The 14,786-nt window shown below is 39.5% G+C and overlaps 1 protein-coding gene across 2 annotated transcripts in view; it reads left to right on the plus strand.

Annotated features, from left to right (window-relative positions):
• Nucleotides 1–7,500: 7,500 nt before the first annotated feature.
• The window catches only part of dock3 (dedicator of cytokinesis 3), a 157,045-nt gene continuing 149,759 nt past the window's right edge, over nt 7,501–14,786 (plus strand). For both annotated transcript variants that reach the window (XM_027001845.2, XM_027001846.2), the window contains exon 1: nt 7,501–8,059. In XM_027001845.2, coding sequence (XP_026857646.2) covers nt 8,023–8,059 — 37 coding nt within the window. In that variant the 5' untranslated portion in view covers nt 7,501–8,022. The remainder of the gene's footprint in view (nt 8,060–14,786) is intronic.

Consider the following 14,786-nt stretch of genomic DNA (forward strand, 5'->3'; position numbering starts at 1 on the left):
TTCATGCCTATAATGGTGTTTATAAGATTATAATTCTAGTGGAATATACATTTATTTTTTAGAATTATGTCCAAAATGTCCAAGTAGTTGCAGCCAAATAACAGAAGAGTAGATTAACACTTAAGTGCATTTGTACCCAGAGAAGCATATAGAAATGAACTGACCTCGGATAAAATGTTTAAGGTGATCCCTTCTATTCTAAATTAAAATATCCCATCGTTTTTCCCTGTATCCAACACCACCACGCGTTTAGCTCTGTCGTCTTAGCTCAGTGATGCACCCTGCTGGTTGACTTTCATATTTTCACATTATATACCGCAGCCTCAGGTCGTACAGTTTGATTAACGAGCCTTTACTGCAGTTCAGTATCACAGTGCCAAGTCATTTTATAGCAGTGATGTTTTAATCTTCACCGAATACATTGGTTTCCATACTATTGACATCTGATGTTCATAGAAGTAGCTATACGTTACAGGTTACATGGAACAAAAATCACTAAACCGAGAGGATTACGAATACCCATACCTTCCAGCAGACGTTTAACCAAACTGGTTTAAAATATATACCTTTACCAACAATTTACCTAACGTGGTTTAATCTATTAATCTCTAATTATGTAGTTGTTCACAAATCAAGCATGAAAAAAACTGCGTTTATAATTTTGATACCTTAGTTCACGGCAAGGTGAGCAGACGTATTTGCCATGTAGGAAAAATAAATATATTGGGGCATTTTTAAAGATTTTACTCAAATAATTAAAACTGTGCAGAAATGTAAATAAACATTAAATATTAAAGGTAATCGCCTTAATGGTATTTTGTTGAGAATAATTTGACTAAAACTATTACTCTTAATCTCCGAAAGAATACGATACAACATCTGCACATCAGTGTAAACTACATCTGTAGAATTACGCTGTTGCTACTGAGGGGAAAAAAATAAAATAAAAATTCACAAACGCTTAAAATAATGTGTCCCTTGTAGAGAATACCATGACCACTAGAGGTCCGTATCAGCCCATCAGTGAAATTCAACATCTTTTCCAAAACATATCTAGGACCAGGTTCCACGTGTCCAAACCACTACTGAAAATCGTATGTTGTATGTATTGTTACCATTATATAATTACATCTCTATGTTAGTTATTTTCAAAGATAATATTAATTTTAGATTTTTCGAGGGGTGTGTGAAATGTTAGTAGGAAAAACAACAGCACTCAGAATCATTGTTAATTATCCAAATTGTAATGCCTTGCTTTCTAAAACCACCATTCCATTGTCGGTAGCTTGCTCTGAGAGCTAGCGTTAGATAGATACAATTTTGTTGATCATCTACCATATGACGCTACAAAAGCAATATGGAACATCAAATGACCGCTTAATAAAAAGGTCACATAATTACACAAACAAGACAATGGTAAAAACACTGTATAAAGAAATCATTGTACTCTTCCGTAGGCTAACTGAGAACCGAAGTGACATTCTGAGGTTAATTAAAAGTCGCTGAATGGATAACACAGATACTCCATATGGAAAACCTAAAAAAACTTATAAAAGTCTTCTGTTGCTTTCTAAAGGCTACTGTATGCACATGCACGTTGTTATCTGGCAAACATTACAAAAGCACACAAATTAATACGTTAATTATATAAACAAACAACAGCATTTTAGACAACTCTCCTGTTTTGATGCTGCCCTAAAGCATGGTCACTGCTCAACACCACTTATAGAGTACAACATATAGATTATTCAAAGAGCTATCTTTTATTAATGCCTCCCACCATCTTTCCAGTTCATCTTTGGCCTTGGGATGAATGCGGCGCTGAGCAATGCATGGCGCGATACAGGCGTCGCTTCACGTTCGAGACTTTTGCGCTGGACCACGACTGATTCCGACTCTCGCTTACAGAGTCCTTTTATCGACCCGATACAAACAGAGGGTCAACAACATCCCCACGAAACCTTTGAGGACCAAATTCTTTTTAACCGGCCCACTCGCAGAAGATAAGATTCTGGCTTATCACATCAGTTCTAAATAGAATTTAATAACCTAAACTGAACTAAAGTGGTGGATTCACTCAAAATGGAGGATTTTTTATAGGGAAAAGAGAAGCCGATTTAAAAAACAAACAAAAAAAAAAAACGGCGCGGCTTTGATGCTATTATAGTTCTTGGGCATGAATGGGGTCTCTGCGCGCTTTGTTTGCAGGCTCAGTTGTGGTGACTCACAACTGTTTATCTTTTGATCCTGCTTCAGGTGACCCACTGATTGAACAACTGATTGAAAATTGCCGGGCATCAATTTAACATAAAGGGTGAGGCCCTAGCACACATTCCCTTGATTTTGTTTGTGCTTTGATGGCACTGTGGGTAGCCTGTGGTGCCTACGGATACATTTGCAGACTATGTGGACGCTCACTTCTATGCATTCATGACTATCACAGTTTCAATATAGATAACCACGCTTTTGGTTTTATGAAAATGCTGACTAGTCTGTACGGTTTCTGTCATGTCACCTACTCAAAGTCCAGCTAAATCAAACCTTTCCCTAGCGGCTTAGGGTCCAGTGTTTACATCCATGTTATAGGCTAATTCTAATAAAAATTCTAATGACAATCATACTTGAAATACATGAAATCATTACGTACATGTAAAAATCTGTATCACTACATATAAGGGAGTTATGGGGAACAGAATTCGTCAAAATAATGAACGATTTTGGAGACTGCTGTACTGCGTTAGCTCATTACTGTGTGACAGCAGATTACGTCGCATACGCAAACAACGTCATACCACAGTACACTAACACATTTTGACAGCATACCAAGCAGGTGGTTTAATGTCTTCATATATATAATAGAAACAATTAGATGGATCAGTATCTAGCAGGCTAGCTAGCTTGTAAGAAAAATTTTAAACCAAAATTATTTGATCTGAAAATCTAGTTAAATTAGTTAAAATCTATCAAATCTAGTTACCTATAAAATCAGCCTATCTGATTACAGAAAGAACTTTGAAAAACTGAAAGCATTTCTTCAGTTAACCTGTTATTTGTAACTCCAAAGTAGTGCACTTTATCAGTTTGGGAAACACCATTTCAGTCAGCAATGCTGTGTCGGAAACTGCGTATTGAGTGCAAGAGCTGATCCAGACATGATCCTGACATGAGCTGAACATCAATGGTTGACATCCTCAACTCATAATAACTATCAGCCAAACTTGTTAGAGGAACTGAGTCATGCCACATCCGACTGAAAATGAGCCGAAAATTCAAAAAGCCTATCCTGTAAAGGACTGCTACCTTTGCCGAGAGTATATCCACTCAAGGTGATAACCGACTCATAAAAACAGGAAACATATGTTTAACATTGAATAATGTTGTTATTCTAGTTAGAAGAAAGGTCCCATAACTTTAAATATTACATTTACCTGGGACAAGGGCAACAATGTCTACATCCAAAATAATCTGATTAGGTAAGGTTTATGTTTGTCATGAAGTTATGTTTTAGCCAATCAGATATAGGCCTAAGGCAAATGACCATGAAATGGAAAAGAGAGTTAATCCAAGTTCTGCCAATAACAATATTAAGTGCAACCATTTCTTTATTTCTTTGTTTCAATAGTCCAGCATAATTTCAGGTTTTTAAAAACTTCATGTAGTTACAAATGCCTAATTATGTTTCTGTTACAATGTAGCCTAAAACACTACATAAACAGCTCTCAAAAACATATCACAATTCTCTATAATAATCAAAACAAATATGAAATAAATATAAACTTTAATCTATTCAACTGTCAAGGTTCAACTCTTAGTAGTCTGCACATAAGGTATTAGTGATTTCTTATATCTCTCAGTCTGGCATCTTGGCATTGTAAGCTTGTTTGAATTTCTTGTTTGGCAACCTATAACTTCCCATCTACAAGGAGATAGCCAGACAAACATATGAGTGTGTTGTGTACCTTTATACCTGAATAATATAATTCTGCTGGCTTTTTTTGGAAATTGTTCCTACCATTTGTCTTGAAGCAAGTGAGCTATGTCAGACAGGAGCTGCATTTAGAATATGAAACCCAATTCATTATCATGAACACCAAATTTCTTAAGGTGGAACATGGCAAATGCCTTTTTTCTTAGTTCACATACCATATGGTCCACTTGAGTCTCTTAGTGCACGTCATCCTAAATGGTAATAACCAATACCTTTGAAAAATAACAGACGTTATTAATAAACAGACAATCATATATGACTGTTGGGATCCTATATTCTATGTCATGTTTTGTGACATGTAGAAACTATAGGACAATAGGACTCATTTGTGGGAAATCTAGGGGAGGGGCTATGTTTTCTTGCAGAAAGATGGTTGGGAGAAATAAATGTTTTATAGTTGGTTTTATATGTTCTTGCATATAATGGTTTAAAAAATTGGAACCATTTTAACATAATTATATCCAACAGTAATGATATGTTTCTGCAGTAAAATATATTCATTAAAAATAATCTTGCTATAAATCATACATCGAATGGCAACAAGGTTTCAGAGAGATCATTCAGGCTGTTTCTGGACAGCCTTCTAACTTTCTAATTAGATGAGTACAAAGATTTGAACTGAATAGAGGTGATTATGAAAGCCTAAGTCCTTGATTAAGGAATGAAATGCACAGGAGCTCGCCTGGCTGGATTGTATGGAAGCTACATTGCGCACAATGACCTCACAATGACCACCGGCAGTTTGCTGCTTGCATCGCCATGGTAACCTCATGTTCCAGAAACTCGTTAGATTCTTTTAGGATCAATCACCTTTAGAGGCTAAAAATAATCAGATAAATGGAGTTTACTCATCTTCTGCTGCAGGGTAAACAAACGATGTAAGATGGCATGTATGCTTCGGGCTTCGGCTTAGAACAGAACGTGCCATATGCTGTATGCTGTATGCTGGACTGTTTTGAGACTTGTGCACTTGCATCAGGAGGACACTCCTATTAGGTTCCAAACAGGACCTGTTTGAGAAGGAATAATTACACTAAAAACCATGATCCAAATATGGACACTCCTGTGTGAAATCATCTTCTCTGCACAGTTAAAGGATGTTCAGGAGTGCAACCAGAAAGAGAAAAAAAACAAAAAAATTAATAGAACATAAAAAACATACACCACTACCAGTGAATTAGTCTTATGTATAGAAATATGTAAGTACATTAAATAATTGTTGCAGTCTGTATATTTTACATACAACTTTGACAAACTGTATTTCACTAAAATTATAATCTCTCCTTTAAAACATGACATGTATTAAAAATTCAAAATCTATACATTTGTCACTGTTGTACCATGAAGGGACATGTCATGCTCTACCACTAACTTAGGCTCAGGCACTGGCAAATCCTCCACCCTTCCCAGCAGACGTACCCATGGGCACACAGGCTCTGGATTCATGTGGGCCAGGTAAGTCGCCTGTCACAGGCTTGGGCCCTGATGATGACACTGTCGCCTTCGCAGTGGACAGGCTTAGATGATGTCGACATGTTCATGTAGGAACCCACTGAACCGTGTCCAGTTTGGGACCAGGAACCTCAGTCAGGGCCTCCCCAACCTCCATGTGAGAGTCCCTCGAGCAGTCAAACTCTGCATTTGAATTTAGGATGAACTCCACACCATAGCCATAATCCTCATAGCCATCTCTGTAGTAGTCCAGGGAGGGCAGGTAGGACCCTGTTGAGTCCAACCCTGGACCACCAGACCCTTCCCAAACCTCCCTGGGGATCCCTCCTTCTCGATGCAGGGATGCAGTGCGCCCACTTGTATGAAGGGTTCCCCCACCACAGGCTGGATTGGGGTGGCGAACAAACCAAAACCAAAAACAAAACATGAAGAATGACACTGAGAGATAACAAGGCAAAAATATGCTAAGTGATAAATGGTTTTAAGCACAATTGGGCAGCTGAAAACAGTGTACAATGGGTCAAACACTGACAAAGACATGAACAAACACAAGGCCTTAAATATGTGAGGTAACGAGGAGTGAAACTAGGAACAGGTGTTACGAATGATTGACAAAAAAGAGAGGGGCATGGTGATAAGGCGAACGACACACATACACACAGCCAGGACGAGACACATACGTGCTATGTGGGCTTGTGGGGAGGTGTTGAGGAGGGGGTCGTGACAGGATGTGAATGCTTGTGGTCATGTGTGTGATCATTCTCAATGCAGAATGCATGCATGTTTTGTATCTGAAACTGAAACTGAAAGTGAAGTTTCCAAAATTCAATATTGTACTATGTTGTCTGCTGATGTATGGATGATTTTGATGTGCCAGTGTGAATATGATGTGCCAGCATGTAAAACTCACGAGCATATCCCCAGCTGCATGCAGGTCTAGGCATTTGTGTTTGGGGATGGGGTTTCATAATCAAAAATGTACTTACTGGTCATGATGAATAAAACTGCTACTATCCACCTGTCAATTGCATGCAGGGTAGCTGATTGGTGGAAGGACAGCATGGTGATATTTGATTGGCTTGTGGGCGGTCTTTTGTAAACCTACTTTTCATCTTCATCCTAGCCATAGACCTATAATTGCAGCTACCTGTAGCCCCCACCCAACTACACACACACACACACACACACACACACACACACACACACACACACACACACACACACAAACAGATCAAACAACTGTTTGCATGACCAACCATTTTACCTCTTGGTTTAGGCTGTATTTTATCCATGTAGATAATAAACTACAGGAACCAAGAGAACATCTTTCACTATCAGTGTCAGTTGGTGTAGTATATAGTTGATAAGACCCGTGGATAAACACTTGGAGGAATGCCATATGGCTTAATCACAGGATTGTCAGTCAGTTCCTGCACGCTTACAAATTCCACGCGCATTTAGCTGTTATTTTACGGCATAGAGCGAATTACGCGTAAATAACTAAATTCTGGCACGCTGTCACATAGGAACGCAAAATAACTCGTTCTCACTTGCTCGAACTTTAACATTACCCCCTTACTACATATAGGAATGCATTCATAGTCGTCTCTGTTGTATAATGCATTACTCCTTGTAAATACTCCAGATGACCGGTCAATCCACATTCGAAAGGGGTGTGTTGAGTCCGTAGGTGATCTGCACGGTTCAGTTTGCGAGTGTGTATTAAACTGCCAGATTACTTCTTACATATGAATATATGAATAATGGCAGTGCATTAATTCATTCAGATTCTGCCAAATGCTATGTTAACAATAAGTACTAAAGAATAGTTTAGGAAGAACAGAAAGTTTACACTAGTGGGCTGATGAATACTAGCGATGTGAAGTATTTGGGAATCAACTCCTACACGTAAATCAGTTTCTTATGCGCAGCATGACAAAAGCTACCGTTAAACTGGTCGATCCTAGGTATTTACCCACGAACTCCTCCGGAGTCCGATTAACAGCGAACTATGTGACAGTTTACATCATGTGACGGCGGACGGAGAAAGATGGCGCAGCACTGTCTGTAAAGAGTATCTAGTTCACGCTGTTACATCGTAAACAGCAGGACGGTTCAACGTTGAAGGGGAAAAAAAACATGCGCACATGTGCGTGACGCTCTTGAGGTCCGCAAATCTCTGCGTCTCCCTACTCGCTACTACTTCATATTTCGATATTGGACCTCACGGCGATTTCGGACTGTCACAAGAGGGGACTGACCGACGGAGAAGCTGACGTGCGACCCATTTAAATAAATAAATGATTGTCTTCATCCTGTCTGGCGTTTCGGATGCTGATGCACTGAAAAGAGAAGTGAAGAGAGATTGTCTCATGATAGCGGGGACAAGATTCAGTACACTATGGTTGAGTGTTGTCATTCAAAGAACGAAGTATGATTACCAAAACCCTTAGAAATAGATGTTTCGATATAAACCTGCGCTGTAGTTTTAACGTTTGGGTCTGCTGTAGCCTATTTTCATGAATAACTGTACATGAAAACATTTGAATCATACTTGATATCTTGGGAGTTTAACTGGGATCATGTGGACACCGACGGAGGACGAAAAGCTCGGAGTAGGTGAGTTCACAAATTTGTGTTTGAATTCTAATACTATGATGCATGTTTTGATCTCGTCTAGTCTAAGACCAACCTAGACAATCAGACGCAAAAATGGAATTCCTCGTCACTCAGGCTGTTAAAACGTTGATTGCATCAAAAAGTATGTGCACCAATACTGTTGCAATTATAGCAAACTACATTATTGGGGAAAATAGAAAATCTGCAGCTGTACTGATGGTTTATATCAGATGCGTTCTGTATTGGTTTTGATGTTACTGACATGAAAAAGTATTTCTATAGCATCTCTTTGTTTCGTATTGATAATTTATTTTATTAGACTATTGTTGAATACTAATGTGTTAGTATATCGTCATATCGTAGATTATAGTTTTGGCCGATAGATGGCGGCGACGGTACTGAGCAACCTTTCCAACAGGTGCACAGAAAAAATACAGTTATAACTCAAGAAAACACGTCTCATCCATCTTCTTTTCAGTCAACGGGAATAGCCGCAGTAGATACATCACCCAAGGTATCCCACACAGTAACGATAACATTAAAAACTGTTTACCAGCAGTCCTGTTCAGAATATTACTGTTTTTCTAACCACTTTACGACTCTTGACATGTTAAAGAGCAAAAACATTTTATCATTGGGTTTATATGGTCTGGCAGAATAAGTATTTCACCCAGAAAGCATAAAAGCTTCACAAAATAATGAGAAAGCGGAATCAACTACTTCAAAAGAGTTGATAGGACTGTTATGAATTAGAGACCTGGTGTCATATACTAAGAGTCAGTTTTCATAGTTCAGCCTGAATTTTTACTAATCATTCTCAGTACTGGAACAATATGCTAAATATTGAACTAAATGGCTTAAAACTACATCATTAATAAGGAAACAAAAGGCTCTGTTGCATCATGGTTTCAATGAAGCTCTGTTTAATAGAGTACTCTGCTGAGTCATAAGACAAAATGGCAGTCCTCACATCTGTACTTGGTTTAATTAGCCTTTATTTATAAATACTGACCCAAATGTAATATGCAATGAAAGTAATATGTATTCAAACAGGGCACTACCCAAACCAGACACACAATCTTGCTTACACTGCCCTAACACATGATATGTTTATGATCTGCAGAGGACAAAAATAATGTTATGCTTCACCCCAAGTGGTACAACAGTTCTGTCTAAGTAGTGATTTATAGTGGATGTGTGACCTTCTGACTAGATGCAGCTCCATTGCATCACCTGGGATTTTTTATATACATTTTTCCCTGTCATCTAATGTCATTTATTAATCACCAAGGCATCTTCAAAGTTGAGTAGGCTCTAGCTCCAGAGATCCAGATAGGCTCAAGCTTCAGAGAGCCAGGGAATGACAGGGCATGGCTTTCATAAGGACAGAGGTCTGCATTCCAAGATGGCAGGAGGAGGTAACTAGTGGATGCGCTCCAAAAAAAAAAAAAAAAAAAAAAAAAAAAGAGCTTGTGAGGTTCTGCTGCACCATAGAAAACCCCCCAGCCATTCTCTCTGCCCGGTTAATGAATGGCCCTTTGTGATAGTGTGGGGCCACAGGGAACACAGCGCGGGTCTCCGATCTTCCAGTGCCTGGCTGAGCAGTTCCCATAACTGAAGGTGGTTTCCCCCCATCCTGGGCCTTAAAGCATTTATTCTCTCTGTGAAAGCCATGTTGAACCAGCGTTGTCTGAATGCTAATACTACATGACAAGCGTTATGTGCAGCCTCCAGGAAGACTTAACACCACTGCAAGTTGTCAGTGCGAGGCAGCCGTGTGTAATAGAAGTGTGATGTGATGTGATATGATATTTAATCACATGAAGTATGGGGAGAATAGCAGTGGATCAGTAGATGTTAGGGGACAAACATCATCACATATGATGTGAATAGAGTGGCATGCCTTTAGGATGTCTGACCCAGATCAAATCAGCACTACAATTTGAGTCTGATAAAACTGTAATCAGATGTAGAACCCTTGCCGCCTTTCAAGTTACATAGATGCCTTTTTGATATTTAACGGTATTTGAGAAATAACTATGGGCAACCATAACTGACAATTGTTTGTCACAATAACCATTATTTGTTATAATTCTGCAATATTTTATTAATGAAACGTTGTACACATAAGAGCTTAATATGGGTATTTAGTCAAGTTCATGCAAATATCTCATTTTCTGCATGCTCTGTGACTCTGTTATCCTTTCAAGCCTAACAGAAGGCAGTGAATTAAAAAGGACCATGGCAGCTATTATGGCCTGTAATTGAGTTCGCATTGGTTGGAGGGAATGGAAGCCCTGGCATTGCATAGTTTGAGTTAATTTTGAATATTCTTCCTTGAATATTCATCATTGTATAATGAAGGGGGTGAGCTCAATTAGTATATAATCGAGACGTGGCTGGCAGGGGCACACAGTACTGTTAGGCAAAGCTATTGGAGAGACTGGCTGTTATTCACAAGATCATTATATCCATTAGGGGTTAATCACAGTCTCTGATATTAACTTGAGTATAACTGGACCTGTGATTGTTTTCTTCCCCCACTTTGAGTTGCAGGATTGTTTCAGTGTAGCACTCAGGAAATGTATCAGATAGCATTTGTTGTAATTTAGTGTATATAGTGCAGAGATATGCATTTTACTGGTGAAATGAAATATTTATTCAGACCCATTTGCATCTTAAAACACCTCGCTGGATTTTGTCTGCATGCATTAATTAAGGATGTTCAGTTTTCTAACCTTTAACATTATGCAGAAAGGATTGCTTTGCTTTTTGAAATGCGCCTATAAAAGAGCATCTGTCTTGTATAGCGCACCAGTGCCCGTGACATGATCATGAATTGGATTGCAAATAATGTGATGAAGGAAATGTGTCCCTGTGTAATGTAACTTAGTATGAGAGAGCGGGAGAGATCAGCATAGTCTCCGTCGAGGCATAATACAGAAGGACAGATATATGGACAAGATTGCTTTGATAAGTACTTCATTGCCCCCTGTGCCCAGGGAGGTCTTGTTCACCTGTGCTGCCAAGAATACACAATGAGACATGAACACAATGAGACATGAATATCAGTTTGTGGAGGGGCAAGAGAAGAGGACAGAATTTGCCGTGCCAACAGTCTTCTTTCCAAGCTGTTATAGAGTTACACATCTCCTATTACCCCCATGGGTCAAAATACTTCCTCTTCATGCAAATTGAGAGTTCACATGGCCGGATGTTCACATATCAATAAACCTCAAGTATGTGATATTTGGACAGAACACTGTCCAAACGTCTTTCCTGATTTTTCTATCTGTTTTGGTTTCTGACTTATGTCTATGCACATGAGTGATACTTTAGTAAATTCAGAAATTCCTGTGTGCTGGTCTTGTTGCTCTTATTATGCACTGCAACTTTCATACTTTCATCATAGAAGTTGCTATGCTGAGCTGAAAAAAATATCAAATGATCCTTACTAACAGTCTGTTGCCTAATTTCAGTACTTTTGCTTCTTTTTATGAATTTAGATTGGAGTACTTGTGCTACAAGGCAGCAGAGAGAGCCTAATTGTATGTGAAGGTAGTTGATGCTAATTACAGCTGATTAACGAGAGAATCAGCCAAAGGTGAGAGATGATTGTGCACAACCCTCTAGAAGACAGAAAATCTCAGTGGAACTGTCCAAGGTCCTGAGCTCCTTTAACACATGGCGTGTGCTACTTCCACGGCAAACCTGAAACTAGACTTTAGCTAATAGGGACTTTAGCTCTGTGATACCCAAACAACTCGGTGTCCTCAGGTGTAGACACTTCTGTGCCAGATAACTTTTGCAAAGAAAAGTGTCAGAAGTCCTAGGTGTGAATGCAATAGAACAAATCCTGCGGTGACAAGGGCAAGATGCATTTTCCTATGCTTTCCTTTTCAATTAGGCAAATGTTGCCTGGATGAGTGACTCCATTAGCAAAACATTGACTTGGAGCTTTAAGTCAGAGCAAAATTTTAAAAAATGACAGTTTTAACTTGGCAACCCATGGGAGGGTCCAGACTAATTTGAGGATTGATCGCTCTAGTTTATGAAGCAAAGTTGTTGTTGGGCTTGCCCCCTTAAACCCTAGCAGAGTGACATGTCTCACTTTATATCAGTTATCCCATTCCTTAGTGGCGTACCCTTATTCACGTCCTAGTTGAAAGTAATTACGATCCCCACTTCTCACATACCTTTCAAAGGACTTTCTATCTGTCAGGTCTTTTGGCGCTTGCATTGTTTGTTGTCAGTGAGTCTTTTGAGTGGTCCTGCAAAAAAATTCCTTGGTGGAACTTAGTGGAACATTAAAAATAGAGGCATGTTGTGCCGACTTTTTAACTGGCTGGCTTTTAACTGAAGGTTCAAGCTTTGAAGCAGCATTGGTTGCTCAAACAGTGTCATTTTTTCCCGCTTTGTGATATTTAATCCAGATTTTGATTACTGCCTGTCCCACAGGGAGAGGAGTCTTATGTTGCCCTTTTCTCATCTTCCCCAGCTTTTGTCTAGAGGTTTCCTACTCTGCTTTAGGAGACAGCTTCTGGCCATGCTTGACAAGTGCATAGGGTTGAATGGGCTGACTGAAGTGTACTGTCATAGGCAGTTTAACATTCTGATCTAGAGGCAGTCTTCGGTTATGTTATTCTACTAGACACACCTCATGGACAGCTGTAAATAAACACTCCTGTGGTCAGATGCTTGAGGCAAAAGATGTAAATGTAACAGATAAAGGGGTATTGTCTTTACCAGCTTCAGCTTTGGTAATGCAGCTTAGTGAATTAGATTTTACAAGTTTTCATTGGCCTTTAACCCAGTTAAATATTATGATCATTCTGTGTTCATCATTTTAAATTCATTAATTTAATTCCCTGATTATCTCCAAAAGCTCTCAAGTTATCTTGATCTGATTCATGGAACAGGGAAAAAGCGCACATATAAAGTCCAAATTAAGCATTGTCCATGCTTAATTCTTATGTCCCCTTTAATCACAACTTTGTCATAGCTATGTATGATACTCACTGATGAACCTGGGCCATAAAGAAGAAGTAAATGGGCTTTGCATCTGTTCCTGTGCATGGTGGTGAGGGCTTTTGGATATAAAACATCTCCTACTTTTCAGGCAGGTAGTGTACACTAGCTGCCTGTGAGAGTTATCTTTCATACAGCCTTGTCCCAAGTGAAGGACCCTAAGCATTGTGGGAATTCTCACTGAGAGTTCCGCTGTTGTTATGGCAACTGCTGTGAAACAGAGGCCAGCCCTGCAGAGCTCTGGCACAGGGATTCCTGCATTGCTATAACAACCCCTGTTAATACCATCAAAATGTTGCCAGATTGGCATTGTTCAGTAAGCAAGTCGCTGCAGAGATGCAAAACATGCTGGTCCTCCCTGTCTGACCAGCAAGCACTTACTGCACTTGAACTGTAGTGTTCTGGTGGTTACATGATTTGTTAGTTTTGTGGTACTAATCTTATTTCATCATAGAATAATATATATTGCAGTCTGCCAGTAATTGGACAGTGACAATTTTAATTGTTTTAGCTCTGTCACTAGGACATTGGATTTAAAATGAAATCTTGTGAAATGTGAAATGAAAGTTCAGACTGTTAGCATTTGTTTAAGGGGAGTGTCTGTGCATGTCAGGTAAATGAGTACGAAATACAGTCCTTTTTATATTGCTGTCTCATTTTAATGAGTCGACAATTGGCTGCTCAGTTGTCTCTTGTGGCTGGCTGTGTGCCACAGCATCATTAGTACATAAACAGGATACATAACCAAATGTCTGGAACTCATTCTAGATGTGGCTTTCAAATCTGAAGCATAAGTACTGCTGTCTTTGATTTAACATACCTGATTTAGCTCATTAGCTAAATGCTAGGCCTTTCCTTAGTTGCTGTGGTAATGTTATAATAGGTTAAAGACAAAACCCTGCAGGACCTGAGACTGACAACCCTGACACCATGATGGTGGATTTTATAATAGGGCTGATCTCAAAGGGCCTTTAGGTTAGTATTTGTTTTGAGCACTTTACAAGGCACTGCACGGAGTGACCAGCATTCAGAGCTCAGTCCTCCATGAAGTAGTGCAGTTTTAATTGGTTGTGTTCATTGGGTCCCAGAGGTTCCAAATGAACTGATGAGTGCATGGATTTATTTTTTTTGCTCCCAGTCTTGCACAAAGGGGGGAAGTGGAATTAATTCCCCTGTGTGCCATGTTCTGTGCGCTGAGAATAGAACCAGGCAGTCAGCTGTTGCAGTCAGGCACTTTTGTCTCTTGGAAGGCAACTCTGGCCACCCTTCCTATTGATTAAGGCTGGATGACTTTGCTAATAGCTGTGTGTTACGGCTGACTCCGGCGCACCTGTGTGAGTTGCAGCCTGTGTGTGTGTGTGTGTATGTGTGTGTGTGTGTGTGTGTGTGTGTGTATGTGTGTGTGTATTGTGTGTGCATGGGTATGTCCATTGGCACAGGCCAGCTGGACCTTTTTGGCCTGACAGAAATGAACAGGCCTCCAGTCAACCATTTTCTTCTGTCAGCATGTGGGTGTGCATGCCTGTTTTATTCTTTTAGGGTGAGGGGAGATTTGAAGGTGCCAATTAGTGGCTCTTTTCTCTCTGAGTTGTTGAGGTTTTTTTTTGTGAATTATAAGTCAATTCTACCTTTGTGTTTCACACTTTTTCTTGCATGGTGCTCACACTTTTGCTTGCCTTGTGGTCAGGACAGTTTTACA

This window comes from Electrophorus electricus, chromosome 20 (genome assembly GCF_013358815.1).
Source record: "Electrophorus electricus isolate fEleEle1 chromosome 20, fEleEle1.pri, whole genome shotgun sequence".
NCBI lineage: Eukaryota > Metazoa > Chordata > Actinopteri > Gymnotiformes > Gymnotidae > Electrophorus > Electrophorus electricus.